This window comes from Megalops cyprinoides, chromosome 4 (genome assembly GCF_013368585.1).
Source record: "Megalops cyprinoides isolate fMegCyp1 chromosome 4, fMegCyp1.pri, whole genome shotgun sequence".
NCBI lineage: Eukaryota > Metazoa > Chordata > Actinopteri > Elopiformes > Megalopidae > Megalops > Megalops cyprinoides.
The window spans coordinates 30,364,751-30,389,469 of record NC_050586.1 but is presented as its reverse complement, the minus strand read 5'-3'; the positions used below and the strand labels follow the sequence as shown (position 1 = coordinate 30,389,469).

General features: G+C 43.4%; 2 protein-coding genes across 3 annotated transcripts in view; both read right to left on the bottom strand.

The window, feature by feature from the left end:
• Window positions 1-2,456: 2,456 nt before the first annotated feature.
• Window positions 2,457-12,405, bottom strand: LOC118776214 (creatine kinase S-type, mitochondrial-like). Its single transcript, XM_036526333.1, has 10 exons — window positions 12,334-12,405; window positions 10,075-10,262; window positions 8,428-8,626; window positions 8,023-8,118; window positions 7,053-7,274; window positions 5,070-5,155; window positions 4,392-4,515; window positions 3,284-3,418; window positions 3,060-3,185; window positions 2,457-2,670 (listed from the first exon to the last, which is right to left on the bottom strand). The coding sequence occupies exons 2-10, from the start codon at window positions 10,227-10,229 to the stop codon at window positions 2,554-2,556; spliced, it is 1,260 nt and encodes a 419-aa protein (XP_036382226.1). The 5' UTR covers window positions 10,230-10,262; window positions 12,334-12,405; the 3' UTR covers window positions 2,457-2,553.
• A 4,997-nt stretch (window positions 12,406-17,402) lies between these two features.
• Window positions 17,403-24,719, bottom strand: part of rasgrf2b (Ras protein-specific guanine nucleotide-releasing factor 2b) — a 62,279-nt gene continuing 54,962 nt past the window's right edge. The window contains exons 22-28 of one of the 2 annotated variants that reach the window (XM_036526310.1): window positions 22,573-22,676; window positions 22,071-22,155; window positions 21,529-21,726; window positions 21,011-21,090; window positions 20,780-20,897; window positions 20,368-20,436; window positions 17,403-19,845 (exon numbers count right to left, since the gene is read on the bottom strand). In XM_036526310.1, the coding sequence (XP_036382203.1) occupies window positions 19,753-19,845; window positions 20,368-20,436; window positions 20,780-20,897; window positions 21,011-21,090; window positions 21,529-21,726; window positions 22,071-22,155; window positions 22,573-22,676 (747 nt within the window). In that variant the 3' untranslated portion in view covers window positions 17,403-19,752. The remainder of the gene's footprint in view (window positions 19,846-20,367; window positions 20,437-20,779; window positions 20,898-21,010; window positions 21,091-21,528; window positions 21,727-22,070; window positions 22,156-22,572; window positions 22,677-24,719) is intronic. The other variant, XM_036526311.1, reaches the window with a different exon arrangement.

Below are 24,719 nucleotides of genomic sequence, written 5' to 3'. Positions count from 1 at the left end.
GGAATGGCGCTGTCATACATTTAATGCTTAGGTTAAGAGAACTGGACAAAGTCACTTAGAGTGAGCAAACTATTCTGAGGTCAGTGCTTAGCAGATCCAAATAACAACTCATGTCAGCATATGTCATATCAGTGCAATGTGTTGTATGGCACAATTCCATGATCTAGATTGAAGTGACAAATCAGTGTGATTTTGTTTCAGGGCAGAGAGTTCAGACACCAGAATCTTTGTACCAGGCTGTTTCTGAGCGTGGCTGCCAGTTGCTTTTACAAACATACATGTCCACAAACGGCTGAATGTCATTCTATTTCTTAGTCATCTATCTCCCTGACTCATTTGTTGCTTTTGCCCTGTATGTGTAGAAAGAAATGCATTGCTTGGTGCTAAAAGCAAGGGGCTAACAAGCATTTGCATATCCAATTAGTGCAGTGTGTTCCATTTCTGAGGGTTAGGGCAGTTTGAGCCCCTGTCTTTTGGTTCTAAAGTGCCCTTTCCTGCCATCGCTACCATTGCTAAGCCATGCTGGACCCTGCCCTCCAAAAGTTTGTGCATGGCTCTGTCCCACACTGGAACTGTGGAGCACCTTGACCAATCACAGAAGGATCTGTTGCAGTCCACTGCACTTTCAGTTTCACATATCATATGATACAAATTAACCTTTCAGCAACTGCTCTCCAGTATGCCTTTAAGAGGGATATGACATCAGTTTAATAGGGATATGTGAAAGCACTGAAAGTCTTGTTTTGGTTTGTGTTTGCTAGGAAACACCAGGAAACCACTGAAATAGGCTAAGCCCCAAAGGCAGTTTCTATAAAGGGGAGGCACTATTTTATCATGTTTCAATGAAAAGTTAAATTCTTCTCTAAGATCCTTTATGAAATGCCCAATCTTGTGTCTGGATCATGTTTGCTAGTCCTGTTGGCTGACTGTTGGGTGATTCATGCAACACTAAGCTGTTTTAATTTGGCTGTTGGTAGTCTGTATTATTTTAGTCATTTCAGCAAGTGAGAGCTTCAGAGGGCTTTTATGTTTGTTCTTCATTTTCCAATCATTCAGTACATACACATCTGAGGAGATAGAACAAGCATTAGACTTTTATTTTCAAAACAGAAACTTTAAAAATATTTGCAGCAAAAATGAGATCAGATCAGAGTAAATTTAATTTTAAAAATCCTTTGTTTTCATTTGCATATGTTATGTTGGTAATTTTGAGTTATTGCTGCATTATAAGCATCAGATAGCGGTCTCAGGACAGTGCAGGCAGAGCTGAGGGTGAATTCTGCGGTGTGTCTGGTGAGCTTGGCCTGGTTTCAGCCATTAAATCTCTTATGAACTGTAAGCAGTGGGTTAATTATGAGTAGCACCTACCTGTAGGGGGATATTAAGGTGACAAATAAGACCCCAGTGATAGAGGGTAAGTCAACAAAGAGTGCCATGTCAAAAACTTTGAGGGAAATCAAGTTTTGACAGGTTTTATCTTCCTGTCTTTGCTGTGATGGTTTTCAAGCCAGAAATGGCCAGAATGGCCAAAAGGTTATTGCATACTGTTTGAAAGCCTTTAGTTTTAGTCCAGTTTTTTGTCTTCATTTTTTCTACATATAACTCTTGACAGCATTGTCCACTTCAGTTCAATTCAATTATAATTAACTTAGTACCAGTACATTCCATGTATGTGTATAAAATTGAAGGGTTTTCATGTTTCATTAAGTTTCTGCAGTTAGCAGACATGTGTTGTGGTGTTTCCCACAAACTGTTTGCCACCTCTCTTAGCACCTGGCCACATCTAGCCAAGTCTAAACTGATCACAAAAAATTTTGTAAAGTCATTTACCATTTATGAATGACTTACTTTCAGAAATCACAGCATTGCCATACCTTATTTGGCATAGTTTGGCTAATACTGTTTAGGTGTGTGTACAATACTTTTTAAGTCATAAGCCTCATCTCAATATGGCTGCTAGGTGTGGGTTTTTTTCTTGTTTGGTTGATGGTGTCCAGATGTGCTCCTTACCATGAATGAGCATTACCAGCCATATGGTTTGAAAGCCATGTGGTGGCTTTCAACCACTGCTTTTTTTCTTGGTTTGTTTCTTCCTACTTATATAGGAAATGACTGGAAATGGACTATTTTAGCACCCCAAATCCCATCCATGAAAAAAAACTTATAGAGAATGAACTCTTAATAACTCTTTTCTAACATTTCAGAGCATTTCATCATGACAGCCTCCAAGATGCCAGATAAACCGGGCTGTTTTGAAGTCAAGCGTGCACTCTTTATTTTGCCCACCTCGAGCCTGTCTCTATACAGGAGCATACCAGCTGACTGTCTTTGAGCCCTGTCACTCTGAAACAGAACCGAGGCTGGGGCTCAGCAACTCTCCATACCCAACGGAATTCCTTCGATAAAAGCAGGCGGGACACAGGGTGACTTATCAGACTGGTTTATTGAGGCTAGAGTACGTGTAAGACCTTCAGTATTACAGCAAGCAGAAGGAGTGTCCGCCCGTGTCCCGGCAACAGGTGGTCCCATCACCCTCATGAGAAAGTGGGGGGATCACTTTTTGAACTGGGGGATGGGGGCTGGAATCTTGATGTCCTGGCCTATTTCCAGTTTCTTCTCACAATCAATGAGGTAGTTGACCCCATCAATCACCAGCTGGACCAGCTCCACCTGGAAAAAGCACATCATTATGTAAAACATAAAAATGTATAAGAAGAATTTATACCTATGAAAGTTTTTTTTTTCTCTTTTTGCATGTGTAGCTTTAATCTAATTTTAATTGTATGCCATTTCTACATATGGCATAAAATCAAAACTGTCTGTAATTTTGTAAAATACATTTGAATTAATCTGTGATCATACAGGTATTCAATAACACATTCAGCCAGATAGTAACAGGTGAATAGCTGTATGCATTACCGGTGCAGTTGAAAAAAAAAACAGATGTTCCAACCCTGGTGATGAAAGAGAAAAAAATGGAAAAACCCCAAAAAGCACAATTTGTGCTGTGATTGGAAGACGCCGTCTGACCAGCTAAATCTTCCTGCACAGGGCCTTACCTCGGATTTGCCCAGACGGTCATTGTTGGAAATGTCAAAGATGTCGCCCACGGCAGCAGTGTCCACACCCCCAGTACCCCTTTTCTGAAGGCGTAGGTTGTTGAGGATCTTGGGGAAGCGGGGGTCCTGCAGAAGGAAGAGTGTGCCACGCGGTTACTGGGAGAGCCCATTTTTGGGAGAGGGTTAAGAGGGATCAGTGGTGGTGGGGAGGTAGGATGCTGTACCTTGCTGAGGTTGGGCAGGCGCACGTGAACGCCGGCCCTCAGACCTGTGCCCAGATTGGAGGGGCAGGTCAGGATGTAGCCCAGGTGCTCATTCCACATGAACTCCCAGCCCCGCTCCTTAATCAGCCGCTCCACCTGAACACACACATACACACACACACGCACACACACAGGGCCATCAGACTGGGGTACATACGCATACTATACACCCCAAACACACACGCACACATACCTCCTTTACATGCACACTCATACACAGACAGAGGGTTGTCAGACAAGATTACACACATACACTCATGTGGGTTCTTTAAGCACACACACGTACACATACACACAGGACCATCAAACAGGAGTACACACACACACTCACACACGTATACCCAGGACCGCCAGCCAGGAGTACACACACATAGTGTCCCCACACAGACACACATACTGTAAACACACATGCAATTACACAAACACACACACACACACAAAATACAAATCTGCTGCACACGGAAACTGTCTCCTTAATGAACAACAAATACGTACATATACGTATACATACACTTCCTTTTTAATACAAATGCATACAAGTGTACTAGCTACATGCACACACTCTCCACACACAGACACACAAATACACACACTCATTCATGAACCCACAATTCACACATTTGCAAAAAACTACTAGATAAGCATATCAGATTCATACACAGTGCAAAACCCAATGTCAACATGTAGCATCAATACAGCATCAAATATTCATTGCTTTCCTCTTCATAGCTCTTGTCTGTGTGAGCAATCTTCACAAACACCTTCAGTATTAGTAAGACTATACATAAGGTTATTGGTATAGGCAACAGGCCAAGGCAGTCGGTACACTTTCATCTAGTGTGTGTGACATTTGAAATCAGTTCACCGTTCTCATGCCAGTATCCAGTAGCCTCCTGGGTATTTTGGGCTTGAGTGAGTACCAACTGTACAGGCAACTGGAAGCTCTAGCATTGCTGTTCAACAACATTCTTTTTATCCCTGTCCACAGAGTGAATCATGTCTATCAGGTGTGACAAACCAGTGTCCAGGTAAAATAAATTCATTTTGTGACAGATGATCTTGGCTGTACCTCTAAAAGCCCCCGGCAGAACCTCTCAAACACCCTCTTCATGTTTCCCCCTTTCTCCATAGAGATGACGCGGGTGTGGTCCTCCTCGTTGATCCATATCAAGAATGTCTTCTCGTTGTTGTGCCTGCAGGTTGGGAGAGTGGGATGAGACGGGAAAAAAAGCCACAAGCACCTGGGCCAACACTGGGGGCCAAAAATGCCAAGACAAGGTCGCATGCTGTTAGGTGGGTCCACGCCAAAGAGAGGAACCACTGCATTCGACATGCAATAATACTGTAGTAGCCAATCAGCTGTGAGAGCACCTGATATTCTACTGTCAAACATGTCTTATTTGGCCTTGGCCGCTAATTGGATTGTGACATATGCTGTTTGACCCCCATTGCCACCAAAACTCCCTATTATTTCAGCTCAGACTGAAAAGACAGTCATTTTACATTGTATGCCAATTCAGACGCAACTGCTCTCTGTCAGCACTGAGGGCACTGTTCCTTTTTTAAAAAGCCCAGAAGTGTGGGACCCGGAAGTGAGGTGCTACACAAATTATAGATGAAACTGTGACAAATAGTTTCCCCTTTTTGAGTGTCTTGTGATGTGACAGTGTCCTGTGAAAGTGTCATGCCAGCATGCAGTATAAACGAAGCATAGGTCTCATGGCGATGCATGCCTCACACGCCGTACCAGATTCCCCTGCCATCTGGCCAATCGCGGGCCATCCCTGCACATGTCAGCAAGGGGGAGACAGGCTTGTCAAAGAGGAAGTGGTCCTGCAGTGAGCGGGCCATCAGGAGGCGGCAGAGAGGCAAGAGGAGAGGGTGAGGAAAGGATCAAAGGGATACAATGTTCTGCTCGAAAGGGACACCAGACCAATGCACTAAGCTGTCATCTAATTTGCCCAAGCTCCTATAAAGCCAGTAGAGGGTATTGGTTTTTATCCAGGCATCTATCATGGAATTAAAAAATAATATGTGCTTCAGTATTCTGGACTCAAGTCTGTAGACTGTAGTTGTATGTTTATCAAGTATTTTATATTAAGTTACATTGCAGTTTTATCAAGTAAAGCTGTTTTTTTACCTATGTTGCTCCAGTATAACTACATTGTGTAAATGGATTCCAGAGAGTATCAAATGAGAAGCTGATCTGAATAAAGGCACCTGCCAAGCAAATGATTTATTAAAATAATTATGGCCCAAACCCAAGAAACAAAAACTCAGAGGAAGTTAAATAGCAAGGTCAAGGGTAAGTTATTCCTTTTAAGCGTCCCCATGGGACCAGATACTGGACACAGGAAAAGGGGGATTCACTACTGCTGGAAAGGGGCAGGGTTGTCCAGGTACATCAAGAAGTGAAAGTTATTCCTTTTAAGAGTCCCCATGGGACCAGATACTGGACACAGGAAAAGGAGGATTCACTACTGCTGGAAAGGGGCAGGGTTGTCCAGGTACATCAGGAAGTGAAAGTTATTCCTTTTAAGAGTCCCCATGGGACCAGATACTGGACACAGGAAAAGGGGGATTCACTACCGCTGGAAAGGGGCAGGGTTGTCCAGGTACATCAGAAAGTGAAAGTTATTCCTTTTAAGAGTCCCCATGGGACCAGATACTGGACACAGGAAAAGGGGGATTAACTACCGCTGGAAAGGTACGTCAGGAAGTTGACTATATCTTTGGTCTTACCAAATTCCTCGAGCATCTGGCCAGTCTCTGGCCATCCCAGCTGCAGTTAGCAGAGGAGAGACTGGCTTATCAAACAGGAAGTGTTCCTGAAGGGTGCCAGCATTGGAGGGACAGAGTGACCAGGTCAAAGGTCTAAATTTACCCACAACACATATCTTATCTGTTTAATTTTATATGTATGTGTGTGTGTGTGTGTGTGTGTGTGTTATAATTACATTGTATGTCTCTGTGTCAGTGTGAATTACACTGCTGTGAATGAACTGCCTAAGTGATAGGTATGCAAGGAAGTAGGAGTGACTCCTTGCTGTGACTTCATATTTCACTGTGCTGGTTGTTAATCAGAGACAGGAGTGACTGTCTCTTTTGTTTGTGTGTGAATAGGACTGGGGGTTTTGGCTTTGGATAAGAATTAGGGAGAGAGTGATGGTTTCTCTGGTGGGCATGAATTATCTAAGAAGGGACAGAATATCAGTGTTGCCTGTGAATTAAATAGGAAGTGAATGTTTCTGTGTTTGCTTGTTAATTGCACTATGAGTGACTGTTGTCGCTGCTGGTTATGAATAGAAGGGTGTGACTTTGTCTGTAGTGAATGCAAGGTGAGCAAAATTGTCTCTAGTGTTGAGTATGAGCTGGCCATTGACTGTCTCTCTTGTGGGTGTGAGTATAGCTGGGAGCGGATGAGTGTAGTGGCTGTGAGTATAGCTGGGAGTGGCTGAACATAGTGGGTGTGAGTATAGCTGGGAGTGACTGAGCGTAGTGGCTGTGAGTATAGCTGGGAGTGGCTGAGTGTAGTGGGTGTGAGTATAGCTGGGAGTGGCTGAGTGTAGTGAGTGTGAGTATAGCTGGGAGTGGCTGAGCGTAGTGGGTGTGAGTATAGCTGGGAGTGGCTGAACGTAGTGGGTGTGAGTATAGGTGGGAGTGGCTAAAAGTAGTGGGTGTGAATATAGCTGGGAGTAGCAGGCCACAGAGCAGACAGTCAGTCTCTTACATCGATGAGCCGCTGCTGCTCCTCCTCGGTCATCTCCCCCAGGCTGTAGTAGCGGCCGGTGAGGTCTTCCTTCAGGCCGGACAGGGCCTGCACCACCACGCGCTCCACCTCCCGCCTCTCGGAGCGGCTGCAGGCAGGGGGCAGGCTCAGCCCCCGAATGCTACGGCCAGTGCGCACACGGGAGGACAGCACGTAGTTCTCATCAAACATCCCAGAGGTGATCTAACAGGGAGAGGGAGGCTCGTGGCTCTGGTGTCCTGTGTCTGACTTCTGCATACCTGCATAGTTACTACTGTGTACATAAATATTGTGTAATTAAACTATAGTGAGATTACATTACATTATATCATTGGAATTTATCAGACAGTCCTATCCAAAATGACTTACAGAGGTTACTGTTTTTACATGTTATCTATTTATATAGCTGGATATTTACAGAGGCCGTTCTGAGTTAAGTACCTTACCCAAGGGTATAGCAGTGGTGTCCCAGTGGGGAATTGAACCAGCAACCTTTTGGTTACAAGACCTGATCCTTACCAGTAAGTTAAACTGCAGATGGTAATATCAAATGTCATAACAAAAGCTACAAACAGATTTTAAAAATAGGTTTTAAAAAAATATTAATATAAGTGCTAAGTAACTATGAGTGAGTACGCAGAAGTTACACTGTACCTAAGTACGAAGAGTGGCAAGTAGTTTGCATAAATAGGAGCTGGGTACATGACCCAGTGGTTGCTGAGTCAGTATCCTTGTTGGGAACTCCTGCTGTACCCTTGAGCACGGCACTTTTCCAAAATTGTTTCAGTGAAGCATCAAGCTGTACACATGGGCAATATGTAATAATGTCAGCTATGGAGGGCATTCTGGATAGCATGTAATGCATGTTATGTTATGTAATGTAACCAATTACAGTACACTGAGATAGAGGGGGCAGGGGGTAGAGGGGGAGGGGTGTGTTTCCAGTCCATACCTTTGAGCTGTCCAGGTCAGTGGGGTGCTTCATGGTTTTGGGGTCATACCCATTGTGCCTGTCCTTGATGACTGGGTCAAATATCTCAGCAAACACCTACAGTCATATCATGACAAAGGCACTCATCACAATGGATATTAATGTGTAGGCATGGGAGAGGTTGCATGAAACTAATATGATTTGTAAGAATTCCAAAAAAAAAAAACAGGGGAGTGTTCTTTTCCCGTATTTCTCTTTTCCAGTCTAGATAAATTGAAAGACAATGGATAGGTTGGAAAACAGTGGTAAAACAGAAAATAAGAACCAAAATGGAGGCATTCTGGATTTTATGCCCTCTTCTTCCTTGTCCTGTCCTAATGCTGACTCCCTGGTCTTCTACCCCCAACCCTGCTCCCTTTGCAGTACCTCATAGCTCTCCTCGTCCCCAGCCACCATGCCCACGGTCTTGATGAAGGGGTGCCCAGGGTTGTCCACGCCCGTCTGGATGCACTGGTCAAGGGTCCAGTCGTTGGGTGTGGCCTTGTCCCTCAGGTGGGCGTAGATGGCCGGGGTCAGCGCCGACGCCATGCAGTTGTTATGTTTGCGCAGATCAGGGTAGTCGGCACTGGTGGGAGACAGGGAGCAATAAGTGGACAGAACTGCTGCTCCTGCATCTCAACCAGCTGCACGAAACTGGGCTGTCGTGGTACTCTGTAGAGACAGTGCGGAATGTACAATGGAAAGGGAACTGCACCAGAGGGTTGCAGTTTCAAATCTCTGCTGGGGCACAGCTGTCATAAAGATCCTGATGAAAAGTAGCAACTATTCAGCTGTGTCAATGGATTAAAAAAGTAACTTAGACAATTTCCCAGTAATGTCTGTCGTCTGCTGTTTACATATACAGGTATAGCTAAAGGGTAGCTAAATGATGCTTGTCATTAGACCTACATGTTGTGCACAATGTGTTTTAATCATATCCCCGTTGGTATGCAAGCTACATTAAGAGCTCTCTCTAATCCAATGAATACACACATGCTATATACAGTTTAAAACTACTGCAGACGGCATGCATTCAGACTGCAGCCCCGCTAAACTAATCCTTATGGACATTCAGCTCTGGGACTGTAACAGTGAACAGGGTTGAGATTTTGCTTTGGTGGGGTGTGGGGTTAGGTAATCTCATTATCCATATGTTGCTGAGGTTGGGCCGAATGAGACAGGTCCAGAACGCGTTCAGTTGAGTGATTTAAAACGGGCCTCTTCTCGAGCCCAGTGTGTCAGATGCCATTAGGTGAAACTGCTGCTGGGGCCTTTCTACTCGAGGGTGGCTTCTCAAATTTCACTCTCTCCCTCTTAGCCTTTCACTCAGATCCACGGAGCACCCTGTCATAAGATATCATTTGCCATGACTAGGGTAGCAATCATCAAAGGGGCATGGCAATGTGATTCAGAACACATGTTCCGAGTGTGTGTGTGTGTGTGGGGACACCTAAACAGGTCAGACAGTGCTGTGCAGTAAAAACCAAAACAGAGGCATGCAAATACACTGCTTCATGTTACGGAACAGCTAGTTCTCTCTCTGTCCCGTCAGCACAGTGCAGTATGTGCTCCCTTTAACATTTACCCCCACTCCACTCCGTGGACCTCGTGTGTGGCTAAGCGCCATGCTAATCTGGTCAGACGGCCAGACCCCGGGATTAACCTGACAGAGAATGAGAGGCGACGGGCCTCCCACAGTGCAGCCATGGTCCCCGCCTGTGTGCTCCAAAGTCCTGAAACCTCTTTCTCTGCACAGGTCTAGATATCAGGGGCCCTTCAGTGTGAAAATGGAGGGACAGCAGTTTGACAGAAATTTTCCCCAGTTCCCCGCCCCGCCATCCCTTCATTCGGAGCAGTCCAAAAAATGTGCAAGACCTGTTGGTCCCGAATCCCTTTGGCACCTTTCACATCTTGCAATACGTTCGTATTGCAGTGTCCCTGATACACTGAGTCTCTGGAAGGGGTGAAATGGCAGTTTCAGGGAGCACGTGGAGTCCAGGGAGTTGAACTCAAAGGGATCCGCCACCCACTCACCTGGGAGGGTAGAGCTTCTTCCTTTCAGCAGCGGCCACGCCCTCTTTGACAGAGTCACTCAGCAGGTAGCCAGATGCCAGCGTCCCAGCGCCAACACTGGCCAGCACCATCGCTGTGTTGCGACCAGACAGAATTCGAGTGAACGAGCTCGCCATCCTGGTCAGTCAGTCCTTCCAGAGTCAGGTCAACTGTTTGCAGAAGAGGAGGAGAGCACCGGTTAGGGAATTCGATTTATAACTGGACGTTTGCAGGTTCAGGTCCTTGGTGTAAGTTTTCACTTGCACCCTTGAGTATGGAATGAACCTATAATAAGTTCTTCAGGTCTAGGGCAGCAGTGTGGCGTAGTGTTATGGTGCAAGCTCGTAACCAAAAAGTTGCTGGTTTGATTGTTGTGGGCTTACTTAACCCACAATTGCCACAGCAAATTATCCAGCTGTATGGATGAAACTGTAAGTTGCTCTGGATAAGAGCATCTACTAAATGACAATAATGTAAAAGTCATATTATTCATATTAATTGGAAATTTAAATAATGCAATGTTTAGCTATGAAATTCATATGTTCCTATTGGACTTTGTGTCCATCTGTGTCCTTGTGAACCATGAGCAACCTTCATGTTTTCCACAAGACTTTAGGTTCTGCCAGCATTAGACCGTAGAGGGATACAATAACAGTTTACCATTAGGGGTCAATGCTGAATCACATGGATGAGGGTCTGCAATCCAATTGCACTGGATCTTTATTTCCACCCACTAAATGGGACAAGGCCACCTTTGAATTTCTCTGAAAGGATAATCTTAAATCTAGTGCCAGTTATTGCATTTAGGATTAATTGCTGTACTTGTGGATGTCTACTACTGGTGATAAGCACGTGTGATTAATAAGTTCATTCTTGTTCTTACTTCAGGTGAGAAGTTTCAAGAACGCCGTGTGTATCAGGAGTCAAGCTAACACCTGTCTTGGTAGATGTGAACAATGGTCCCATGAGCTGCGCTTCCCTGTGCCCAAAAGGACAGTGTCCTCTTTCAATAGTGAGAGAAATCAAGAACACTCCACTCACACAGCTAATCCTGTCAGAGCGGAAACAATAAGACTGCAAAAATAGAGACCAGCGATGCAACGCAAGCGTAGCACTGGTTGTAATGATCTGGTCCTTTATTCTTCCAGCCGGCACGCAGACAGCTATTTTTACTGATTCTGAGAGGGCTGAAGCTATACAGGAGCCCTGCGGGCTGCAGACAGGGAGAGCTGTATTATTAGAAGCACGACTCGATTAAGCTTTACTGCCAAGTCTATACTGGAATAGATCCCCGCATGATCCAGCATGACAGCTCCCTCCATCAGAGGGTCTCCCAGAGGACGTAGGACAGGACGGGGATCCAGAGGTGAGAGGGCGAGAGAAAGACCACTCCCTCCCCATCTCCAATATTCAACTGACATCAAGGCATTATGAATGGTGGCTGTGTAAGTGTATTCAGTTAACGTTGCCCCAGTTAACGGCTTGGGAGCAAGAGAGGATTACCTGTCTATCTAATTTGGGATTACTTTTAGCAGACAGTAATACAGGATGCTATCGCTAGGAGTAACTGATACAAAATGAAGTGCTGGTTTTGCTGGAAAAAGTTCATAACTTGCAGAGGGTCATGACAAGGTAAGTCAGGCAAATGTAGACATGCTGCTAAGGGCAGGAACTGAAAACTGGTTGAAAACAAAGTCTTGTCATTGTGTGTTACATTTTGCAGTATAAAAAAATGATCTTTTCTTAAAGTCCCTGAAGTCTAAAATAACCTGAGCTGTTCAGATGTTCAGTCCGCTAATTCTATTCAAACAATATAACCTAGATAATCAAATATTACAAAACATTTTGATCCATGTCTCTGTGTTAATGCATAAATACAAAAAAATACAAAAAAATTCCAATCCCTAAGTGTCTCCTCAGTCTTTGGGGTTCAGTCACTTTGTCCTCATCCCAGGTTTTCTTACTCTAACTTGCATCTTGTACAATAATACACTCAAAGACAGCCTGAAATTATATTCTGAAAATAAGTATAAAATACAAAGACACCCCACCCTCACCATAGCGGACATTTGCAGGTTAATGAAAAAAAAATTACATTAATCGCAAGAGTACAACGTGATGATCAGAGTTAAAAAAAAACATCCGCAGGTTATCCGCAAGTGTGCCAGGGTAGCTCAAAAGAAGTGAGAAGTAGACCCTAGCTCTGTGGAGAGCAGAGAGGAGCTCCACCTGTATCGTTACCTGTGTGAAGGCTTGAGTGGGTCCCTGCTGTACTCTCCGGGAGACACGCGTAGTGAGGAATGAGCCAGCGCACAGACCTGGCGCAGGATTAGAGCCTGACGCTCTGGCCAATCCTATTTCTACTGTCAGCATGTCAGGATTCTACGTCTGCCGTCCCCCGAGAAGTGTCCTTGAGCTCTCATTCACAGGGTCAACCCTTTCACGGCTCGCCACGGAATTTGTCCCTCTGTCACCCCTGTTCCATCCCGTCCCATCCTGTCCTGTCCCCCTCTCCACACATACTCATGACACTCCGCACGCCACACTAAAAGCAGCCCCAAGAGAGTGCGGGGGATTCTTACAGTAACTGCTGCTCTGAGAAGGCTGTCAGTTGCCTTTGCTCCCTCTACACACAGAAATGTACTATTTGTTGCTGCGCACAATGAAAAGGTGTGAAGATGTATCAGAACTAGAAATGAACTATAGAGGAGTACTATAACATGATCTATAGAACTATAATCTGGTGATAAAGGCTCATTTAAAATGTACTGTAATCCACTGTATGAGTCTAAATTGAGAAAATAAAACTCCAGTTAGACAATCTTGTGAGGTTAATTTGGGGTGTGCTTTCTATATCTGAATAGAGTTACTTGATAAATGCAACTTTTTTCAGATAACAGCTCATTTCAAGCTCTAATTACATGTTGACTTAAAATGGTGGTTGTTCAGTAGACTAATGACATTTTGGAAAGCAGCTCCAGGATTCCCTTTTAAATAATTTACTCCCCTGAAGAACATTTTTGATGTTGTTTTTAGATATCCAGAAAGTATTTGCACTTTTACCAAGTTGTTTTAACTAATAGAGAAATATTTGCCGGAATTCAAAGCATTGTTGTAGACTAAAGTTGTTTGCTGTTTGAAGGTGTATCGTATTAGTTGCCCTATTGTACGCTGTTATTGTACAAATCTGATAGTACTGTGTTCTCAAACAGACCTTGCTCTCAGCTGAGAACTGTCTCATTGTGGAACTGTACACATCCTGTCCCCGTACTGTCGCTATACTTACTGTATGCACGTTTGTAAGTCGCTTTGGATAAAAGCGTCTGCTAAATAAATAAATGTAAATGTGCTAAAGGTCAGCTGACTTTGGTCAGGTAAAAGCAGGCGACTTTGATTTATGAAAGGTGATCACTGCTGCTTTTCATAGCAGTCGCGTGTATGAAGCAGCGGTATCATGATCCCGCTGAAGGTGACAGTGGTACTGTGCCGGTGTCATTTACAGTCATCGCAGAAACCCGAGCTCTGTGGGCTGATCACGCTAATACCAAAGCCCCTGGTGGGAGGGGCGAACACTCAGGCCAGCCCACACACTTCCTGCATGGATTAAGAGATGTGTGTGTTTGTTTGCGTGAGTACGAAGTCTCCTGTTACTCTCAGGGGGCCAGAAAACAGGAGACGAATGAAAACAGTCGAAGTGTGAAAGTAGTGAATAACTCTGAATACCCCTATAGTAAATTACATAACACAATCTATTGTATAACGCCAACATCTACTGACAAGCAAGGACAATTGAAATCATACTCTGATAATTGCCTGGGATTGATGTGCTGTGTGTCATCAATCTATTCTTCCCAGGCAAGGATTTCAACTAGATTTACCAATGCAGGTCAGATACAAAGCTCTGCAAGTGTGATGTGTTTCACTGTTTACCTCTCAGCCACAACATGTTTTGTGGCTTACCTTGTCATTTACATTACATTACATTACAGTAGCAGACAATCTTATCCAGAACAACTTACACAGGTTACAATTTACTGGGGCAATTCTGGGTTAAGTACCTTTCCCAAGGGTAGAACAGCAGTGCACCAGCGGGGAATCGAACTGGCAACCTTTAGGTTACATGTCCTGCTCCTTACCACTATGCTACACTGCCATAACTTGCACTTGATGAATGCTGATGTTAAAGTTTCATGCCAAGGTCACAAACTCCTAAAAGACATGAACAGTGTTTATTGTTTGTTCAAATTCAAATGAGTCTGGCTGCTGCTTATCCTAGTCTTCAATGTCAGATGGGCATGTGAACAGAACAGCAGGTTTGACCATGACATTTTCTAAGATGGGTGCTACATAAAATTTCATAAACACTACATAAACATTCATAAATCCTAATGCCAAACACCATAGACTGTCATAGTGTTTTATATATCGTTGTTCATGTCAAAAGTTACTCCTGAGTGATTCAGTGTGCAAGGCACTGTCCTTGAGTGTAGGCAGAGACCTATGGCCTAGGTTCAAAAGCAGACATGTCATTTTCTGACAATGAACACAGCTGTTACCTTGTATGCAAATGTATTGGAGGATTTCATTTTTCTTCAGCGCTCTTCTCAAGAGGTTGTCAAGGTGAGATGAGCCTAATGACAATTTCAAAAAAGCGTTGTGTAAAGTCAAAAAACATTAATACGAGATATTACTATGGCATTTTGACATCTCATCGTAAAATCATATTTTACAAGGAGACACTCTCTATGACAGCCCGTAGTGATTGGTGTGTTCTTGAATGCATATGCAGTGCCTAAGAGGGTGTTATGAAGTTGTGAATGCTTTATATAGGGCACCAAACAAAGTGCTGAGATTCTTTAATCAAAACTAGATGAGAACTAAGAAGTCTGAGCAGCTGAAACATGCGGCTAGAGGTCCAATCTTGTCATCTTGTCACTCTGACTGCTCCCATTGAAATGAACTCGCTCGACTTCAGGGTTCTTTGGAAAACGTGAGGCCAGCCTGATGTGTGACCTTGGCTTCAGTGTCCCCCACAGCTCAGTTCACACACTCACACGTGCATCTGCTGTGGCTCAGGTAGCAGAGAGCAGCGGGAGCTCAGCCAAGGAGAGGCACACGCTGTCACAGGGCAGGGTTTCGTCACAGCCAGGCAACGTGAACATCAGAAGGACACTCTTCCGGGACAAATACTGTGTTGTCATTATTTCAAAGTGGCTCATATCCAGTATCACTGTGAACAGCTCTCTGTAATGAAATGTCCAGCATGAACATATAAACAAGAGCAAAAGGCGTCATGTCTGTCTAGTCATACAGAATTATAACAATGAGGGTATCCTGTTGCATGCAGCTTGAGATAAACATTATTTGGACCATGATTCTGAGCATGCACACACAGGTCTCATGCAAGTTGCATGGCTAGATACTCAATTTTTTTTCCACTCATTTAAGTGGTCCAAATCAGAACTAAAAAGATGCAACTTAATGTATTATTTTGAAGTTTACACTGTTCTAAAAACATCTGAAGTGAGTGAAAAAATCAGTATTTGGACACTTTTAGCTGCAGTCTGAACGTAGCTTCATATACCTGGGTTTCTGCAAAGGGAAACTGGCTCTTGATTAACCAAAATATTTTTACTGTTTTGGCTGTGAAAATGGAAGGAAGCTATATACTACCTCTGTGATTCTCACCCCTTAAAGCATTCTAATGGCATACAATGGGAGTTTCACATGTCTTTCTACACAAACAGTACCACCTAGTGGTGACTTTGACATTCAATTAATCTTTGATGTTCAACTAGTAATTTTCTTTCTCAGTTTTCCATCAAAATACCAAAAGTGATGACTTTGGCTAATATGAAGTCATTTTTAATTTTAATTGTAGCATACAAAATATTGTACCCTTTACATTTAATGTTCATTTTCCCAACAAACAAACCCCACCCACACACACACACACACACACACACACACACACACACACACACACACACTCAATTTCTCTCATGCTTTCAATCACACACGACCTATACAAATAAACACAACTTTGAAAGAAACTGTTCGATGTTTAAAAGACTTTTTTATTTTACATACAGGCATGGAATAGAAGTAGCTGTACATTCTTCATAAGAGTCAATGGGCAAAAAAAAAGAAAGACAGAAAAAAGGAATATTATACAATAATGTACAAAGCAGCCATCCAGGTCAGAAAATTCATTCTGGAACATGCACAACATGCAGGCCTGTGCAGCTCTGCCCAGCTCTGCAATTACCTGCTTTCGCCTGCAGGTTGCACTCGCCATTTACAACAGACTAATGAAAAATAAACTAATGAAAAAAGGTTTCTTATGAACTTGCTACATTTTTTTCTTCACTGTTTTTGCAAACATCAAAAAAGTCTACGGTAGCTTGTGAAAGATCCAAAAAAAAAAAAAACTGTGATAACAATAATAAAAATAATTTGGGAAAGAAATGTTTCACAGCAGAACAATTGAAAATATTCTAATCATACTCCTATACAATACACTTACATGGCACGCTATATACAGAAAAGGGTCAAATAAATATAGTCTGAAATAAATACTACATTAAACACAAAGATCTTGTCACGCAAGCAAAGCTACATTTCTGAGAGTACAACTCCCTTTTCCTCTTCCAGCACCCTTCTATCTATTGTCCTTTTAACCACACCATTATATCAGTGCATTTATAAAGTTGCATTTATTCTACGCAGGAGAGCATTTTTTTAAGCAAAGTCCTGGCTGCATTCTTCATCCTAGACTTGTGTCATGCCTTCTGCAATGATTTGCAATAAATATTGATTCAGTAATTAGAAAAACCAAACACCCTTTTAGGAGGGTACATTTTTCCAGTCCGATTCAAAGTTTAGTTCTCAGAAGTGGCTTGTTAGACTGACTTGGATGAAACATAATAAATGGGTATCCACAATCTGACTTCAAGGACACAAGATAGTTTTATACTATGATGTTAGGTCACCCAATGTACCTTAACTGTGGCTTTTTTTACACATGGTACTGTCTTTCACATGCAAACGTTTAAGTTATTCATGCACTATATGTAATAAAGTACCCGGCCACCATTTTGCCAATCTCTTTGTTAGACACCACAACAGCTACTTAAGATGAAGGAAAAGAATGTTTTATGTCAGTGTGTGACCTGTAATCACTTCCTGTGAAGTGCAAAGAGAAGAGAGAATAATAACATACACATTGAAAGCAGCAAAGTAACAAAAAAGACTCAGTGGAAAAAATATCTATCAATCTACAAGCAGCATAAATAAATTATCCATTGCTACATGCATTTCATAAATAGATATTCAAATAGAAATTAAATATTCTCTGTCATCTGTTCTCTTTTCATTGGTACTGGTGTAATTGTAAAACGTGTAATGTAAAAGTGCATTGTGATGGGAGACTAAAGACGTTAGATCTGACCAATGGGATGCTGACTGTTGGGACTGTTATCCGTAGCTAATCCCCACATTCGGCTGTAACAGATGGCTAGAAGTGCCTTTAGACACAGAACACAGCTAATTTACTGTTGCAGTGGAGAGGTAAAGATTAACCCCTGCTGCCTTATGACCTATTCCTCACATAAAGTAACAATGTTGTATTGTTATTGACATGCTAGATGCCTTGTATTCAAAAGTCTGATAGTCAGAACCCTAGAAGTCATAAGGATTCACTTTTATTTCCTAACTTTCTTCCAGCAGGGGGAGCTGTTGTGTCAATTTCTAGCCCCTTTCTGTGCACTCACCGGTAGCGCTACCCCATAGAAGGCCAAGTTTATCTCAGCCTTTGATCAGTAACCAACAGTGACCTAGTAACCACACCCCAACACCTTCATTTCAGCCCTGAAATGTAGTAAAATAAGATTTCAGAGCATATCAGATTGGATTCTAAAACACAGGCAAGACTTCAGTGGGTCACCTCCTCTATCAGGCAAGTTATCTTTCTCAGCAGGCAGGAATCCTGGGGCTTTTCTGTGCGCAGTGCTGCAGTGCAAACGACCTTGTTCCCAGCACAAACTTCTGTGAATCTTTTCATTCCGAAGGAACCCAGCACCTGCTCCCTCGCGCACTGCGCCAGTCTAAAATCCATTCCCTTCGAAGCGATAGAGTTGAAATGAGAAATCTGTTTAACAGAACTCATTGCGGCATAAATTGTCCATTAAAGGACGTGGCTCCGCCGGGATCACCGGTCCGCCAGCCGGCAGAAATGGAGCGAGACGGAGAGACGAGAGCCTCGTTAGTTCAATCCAGGAATTCATCAGCTCTTAATTTGTAATGTGTGCCCCTCTGCGCACACAGAAAGGTTACTCAAATGCCTTCCTGCGTACATCCGCCGGCAGGAAACAGGCCCTGGGTTACCGTGTGACGTCTTAGCATTTGAGAAAGGGCAGGATTGCTAAATGCCACCTTGCTGCCCTTGCGCTGGGCACATCACAACTGCAAATAACTCTGCTCACTGATTACTAAGTGACCACTTACTCCTAACACTCAAATGAAGCATTGACGTCATCTTAAAGCTCCTGATTATCGTTTTATTCATATTTATATATACTGTACATAAAAATCTTTGCTCCTTCATTTCTAGTTTAGAATAGTGTATGCCACTTTATGACCATTCTGAAACTTACTAATAAGCATTTATGCAATATTTAGAAAATATTCATAAAAGGCACCATAGCAGTGTTGGAAAAAAAACACCTACTTCTCATTCTTGCTGATCGGAATTGGCAAATGCTTAAACATATGAGATTCATCTATTCTGGCATTGATATTAGCATTCAAATTGATTTAATAAAATAATAGAATTTTTTGTCATAACAAAGTGACTAACGTTCTGCAGGCATGCTGAATTGCAAATTTACTCATCCAATGATGCGAAACAGCCAGGTCAGTTTGGTTTTGTGTCGTACGGACACGTGCCAGCTCACAAACCAATCTGCAGAGCAATGAGTGGAACACGAGTTCATGCCGTGTAGCGAAACAGACACCGCGCACACCAACCTCTCTCCTGTCACACTACACTGTGGTTGAAATAGGAATCAGAATTTAAAAAAAAAAAAGAAAAGAGAAAAAAAGATCAGGTTCATGCAGTCAAAATCATCACCGTCTGAGAGAGCATGAGTCAGATGCTCCAGCCCTCCATGTGAAAGACCAGGACTTTAGATTAGATAGCTGGAGAGAAAAGCCAAAAGCACTATGAACTATTTGTTGTTTCTGTACATGCTACATTTCTTTTGTTTTTTTTTTTTTTACACTGTCCTTCTGACCTGTCCACTTTAGAGAGCAGCGACATACCTTCTTCCCACCACCTGCATGCCGTCTAATGTGAGACCCCATCGCTTAACCTTTGACCTTTGACCTGGAATGTAGCAGTCACACTTCAACCTCGCTTACCAAACGCCTGGACTGCCAGCACCTTAACATCATCCTTTGAAATGTAGGATTCCGGAGGGAATCATCTACACGTTCTCTTCCTCTCTATTACTCTACCTCCTGCTTGAATGACAGCACTCTCTCCCTCCCCTCCCCCCTGCCCCGTGCTTTGCAAAATGTCAGACGCGCATGTGCCACGCCCCTCTTCTCCCTAGCACCTCCACATGGGCAGGGTGGGAAATTGCCAGTCGCAGCGGTCGCTCAAGCTGGGAGTCTGGGTTCAATCTTGAGAGAGAGCTCGTACAGGGTGTCTTCGTCCATGATGAGAGTTTTATCCAACAGGTACTGAGTGACCTGCAAGAGGAGAGCAAGGCCTTCAGGAATGCCTGAACCACTTGAACCAAATGAATAAACCAGAGATAACCTCAGCAAAACGTTACAAGACAATACAATGCAACACAATATGATTTTACACCTCCACCTCCATGCAAACATCCCATAACTTTTTAAACAAGAATAAACATGAAATATAAATCAACCAAAAGCCCAACAAAGAAGAAAAAGCATGTGAGAACAGGTACAATTTTTAAAAAGTCCTCATAACAATCATTTATTGCTCATTTAAAATAATCGTAAGTTCATACATGGAAAAAGACAGCGCATGCTTGTTTTCACGATTAGATTGGCATCTCAAAATGATTCCCGGGTTTATTGTTGGACAAAACAGACACACATCATTTCAGTGACTGTTTACACATGCTTGTTAAGCTCCGCCACTTGTCCAGATTTTAAAACGTGCGCAGCCTGACTATAAATGTGAAAAGGGTTGAGGAAAGACCCCTGATGACCACTACCCATGATGCACCACAGGTTTACCTTGGGTTGGTGCTCTATCCTGTACGGGGTCTGCTGAAACTGTCGGATCTCGCGGATGATGTGGGATATCTGCAAGGGAAGGACAGACAGATGAGCAGAAAGACACTACAATAAAATGGCCACGCAATGCGCCTGGTGAAAAAAAAAGATCCACACCCAATCACACAGACACAGTAAAATGATCATCATGATGATCTGTGCAATCATCTGTGAATTTCTACCTGCTCTTGATGAATAAGCAGTAACATCTTTATTCATTGTTTGTTAGCAACATGTATAGAGCAAGAACTAAATATAAATTGTGTCCTAGGGAAATGGAAGTGAGATAAGAGATGGCAGGCACAGTTCTGAGTTTAAGTGTGACACAGAGAACACTGTGGGAGGTGACTGCGCCGGGACTCTGGGTCTTTACCATCCGCATCTTGGAAAAGTTTACCAGGCCCTCCTCCGTGAAGTTGGGCGTCCCCTCCTCGATGAAGGCCAGGTCCGTCAGGTACATCCCCAGGTAGGGCACACAGGGTGGGTTACAGCTGTAAGGGGAGAGGAGCACACAGAGGATACCCTACTTAGACGCACCTCCGACCCAAACAGCGAGAGACAGAGCAGCATGCTGTGCGGTGGGGAGGGGTGAATGAGCTCCTACTTTTTCAGCGTTTCCCGCAGGTTCTTAAACCTCCCTTCAGACGACACTGTCTTCTGCAGCTTGTCCATCAGTGCTTTAGTCTGCCAGAAATCATAAGCAAAAATACACCATCAATGATAAGAACACATAAATAATACAAATTTACAGGACAACTTTTATGAATCCAAAGTACTGAAGAGCATGAAATCACAACAACCAGAATCTAAAATATGGCATTCACATATTAAATATAAAAATAAAATTTTCTAGTTAAATGATAGAAGGTGATACAAGAATATTTCAAAGAAAGTAGAAAGAGGAATAAGAAGAAGTGCATGTAAGGAGAAAGATTATTTAAAATAGGTTTTGAGATATGTTTTAGGTCAATCCACAAAGACAGAAAATAAAGATCCATTTTTTGTGGGGTGCAGTGCTTTTGCTGGTTGTTATGACAGCAGACCAACCTCCCTCCTTGAAAACAGGTAGTAGAATCAATGATACTAGCACTCTAATGTGCTGTGTTTGGGTCTTGCACTCACCTGTTTGCACACCTTAGCCCATGTCTTCTTCAGCCTGTAGATGGCGCTGCGGTTGAGGGCAGAGGTGATCTCCAGTACACCATTGTAGTTGTTGAGACAGCGGCAGATGTCAGCGACTGCCACCCACTTCTCAATGGAGTTGGCCCTGGAGCCCACGTCAGTGTGGGACATTATCTGAGAGGCTACGAGGTTACTCATCTGGGGAGAGAAACAATGTGTGTGTGTGTGTGTGTGTGTGTGTGTGTGTGTGTGTGTGTGTGTGTGTGTGTGTGTGTGAGGGAGACAGAGTCAGTATACGGTATGTAGACAGCGAAACAGAGGGAGACAGAGGCAGTGAGAGAGGTTGAGTATGCCAGAGAGCAGGCCACAGAGAGACAGAGAGGGAGACAGGAACAGAGTTTAAAAAGATGAGGCATGGTGACACTGCATGAATCACACCCTACCACTGTATTAGTTCTTGTGACACACCTAACACCACACAGACAGCAGAATATGAGAGCATGCAGAGACGGACAGCACAAGGTCTCTGCCGCACGACTTACATCATTGAAGTGCTGGCTGGTCTTCATGATGTAAGGAGTCCGCTCAGTTTTGTCCACCTTCATCCAGCCCTGGCCGAGAAACTCCCTGCAGAGACATGGCCATGCTAAACCCACCAGACACTGCACTTCCATTTAACATTTTGTATCTACATTTACCGTCTTTGTACCTTAACTTCACTGTCATGAATGAATGTTGGATTCCTGTTTATGTTCATTTTGTCCTTCTCTCTCAATAAGTATCTGTGCACTCTCGTATGGCTTCACTGTGACTGACAGTCAGGCTTCAGTTCAAACTAGCCACAATGCACTTTATCCTCAACTTCAAGTGAATTTCTATTTTTAAATATTTTACACATTACTTATCAGGTGGCCATGGTTGCAGCCTCCATGTCAGGGATAAGGACAATCATGCATCATTGTGATTGACACATACTCATAGCAATGACATCACTGTGATTAATGCTTCCTTATAGGGGATGACATCACTATGATTGGCACTTACTCATAGGGGATGCTTCTGAAGACAATGTGGTCCAGCAAGGTGATCTGCTCCGCCAACTCCATGGCCGACAATGATTCGAAGCACTCGGTCTTGGGACACTCAGCCTGGGAGACACACACACATACAAACACACACACAAAGTAAGCACACTGGCTGCCTTCCAACACATCAGGGAAGACCTCACACTGAAGGAAATTCCATTCAGTATGATCACCAATTACCATCTCATCTATGCACCTCTCTGAGCAGTAGTGGAAACAACAATAGCTTCTGTTTCAATACAATTTGGCACGTAGGGCCATCTCTAACAGACAGAGGAAGGAGCCTGGGCCCCAGCCTGCTAATGAGTTCAAACATGGGGTCTAGGCAAAGCCACGTCTGCCGGAACCAAAAGAACTGGTAATAAAGGTGGGCCAATTAGCACTGCCTGCCCTAGAGGCAGATCCTCACTAAGCAATACACTATTTTTCAATCAACACAAAGGGTGAGAAATGTTAATTAAAAAAGCACTCTGATGTGCTGCTCACTGCAGTGCTCAGTGAGGACTGTACTGCTACTGCCAAATTTTACTGTTACTCTCAGACACACACACACACTCACATACACTCACACACACACACACACAAACACACACATACTCACACACACACACACACACACACACACACACACTCACATACACACACACACACACACACACACACACACACACACATACACACACACACACCGTGAAATCACGGTACTGCTGGTGTATCTGTATGTGTCCAATTAGAGCTGTGTGTGTCTAATTAGTCTAAACACTTTGTGACACAGAGAATATTGAGGCAATCTTTTATCTTTATTACACAGACATATTGAACCTTTGAGTTCAGCTTGAGAGTACCCTCAAACTAATGTGCTGTTTGTCTGTTTTACATGACAAAGCTATTCTTCTAACCAATTACACATGAAACATACGATGCAATTCCTCATCCAAGATGTCAAATCCCGTTCAGAGAGGTGTGTTTTGAAAAGCCACAACACAGTCACTGTGAAACTCAAAAAGCTCCTTGCTGGCTTCAGCAGTAGGGCTTTTAATTGCGTTGAAGAAAGAACGCCTCCGATGGCACAAAGCCCCTCCCCTGTGACTGTGATCAGGCTCTGGAGAAGACACAAACAGTCCTTGAACATACCGGAATCAAAGGCCTATCCTTCTGGGGACGGAATTGAGATTTGCTCAGTTGCATCTCCGCCTTCTTTCAGAAAGGACATTCTGGTTTTGTTGTGCAGTTGGCGGTTGTGAGGGGGCTCCTCAAAGACTGCGAGACGTTGCTGAGATGATGCTGAGCTTAGAGACACTGCTTTTTTACTTCATACTGAAGAGTAGATACGACTCTAAGACTATGGAATCTGCTGACCAGCAACCCTCACGTGTTAATAGACGTGAACTCCCTACCTGTTTTTAGTAATCCCGGACCTCCCCACCCATGAGAGCTGTCAAGTGGTGTGATTCTCAATGTCATCGCAATTGAACACTCCAGTTCAAAACACTGACGTTACTTTGTATCCACCCAAGAAAACAGAAATCATGGCTTAGCATGCACAGCGACTCCCTATAAGGCAAAGAAGCCATTTTGCACCACAGTCTGTCCAATGCAACTGTGCGCGAGGCCTATCCCGACCTGCTCAGCACATGGCTAGAACCCCCATAGTGGTACTACTGGAACCGTTCGCAGTACTCTTTCCGATGACACCCTTTCTTTGCTTGTACTCTCTGGAGCGGCCCCCCTTCCCCTGCTACTGATAGCTAGTCCCTTTTTAGTAACTTCCACAATCCACAAAAATAATTTCCCCTTTCAACTTCAATATTACTCCATCCCTCATCGCTGTCTTTTCATTCTTGATGTTTTGCTGTCGACCTGCAAATTACCTCAGCTTATAATATGACACATTACATTACAGTTTTCTTTGCACATGCTCACTTTCCAGAGTGAGTTACACGTTATATAGCATGTGTTGTGAGAAATTGCCATTGATTTAATGTTGTGACTTTGTGACTAAGATCTCACCTCTTTCACAAGCTTGGGTTGTTTTAGGTATAATCAGACACTACTGATGGTTCTATGCTTTTGTTTATTAATAAATTAATCATTAATTGATGTTTT

Bases quoted from the DNA above. Each gene is read 5' to 3' on its own strand.
- LOC118776214 (XM_036526333.1), bottom strand. From the start codon at position 10,229: ATGGCGAGCTCGTTCACTCGAATTCTGTCTGGTCGCAACACAGCGATG. The intron at 8,119-8,427 runs GTACTGCAAAGG...ATATGACTGTAG, and splicing joins GGGACGAGGAGAGCTATGAG to GTGTTTGCTGAGATATTTGA. The intron at 2,671-3,059 runs GTAAGGCCCTGT...TGCTTTTTCCAG, and splicing joins ACCGTCTGGGCAAATCCGAG to GTGGAGCTGGTCCAGCTGGT.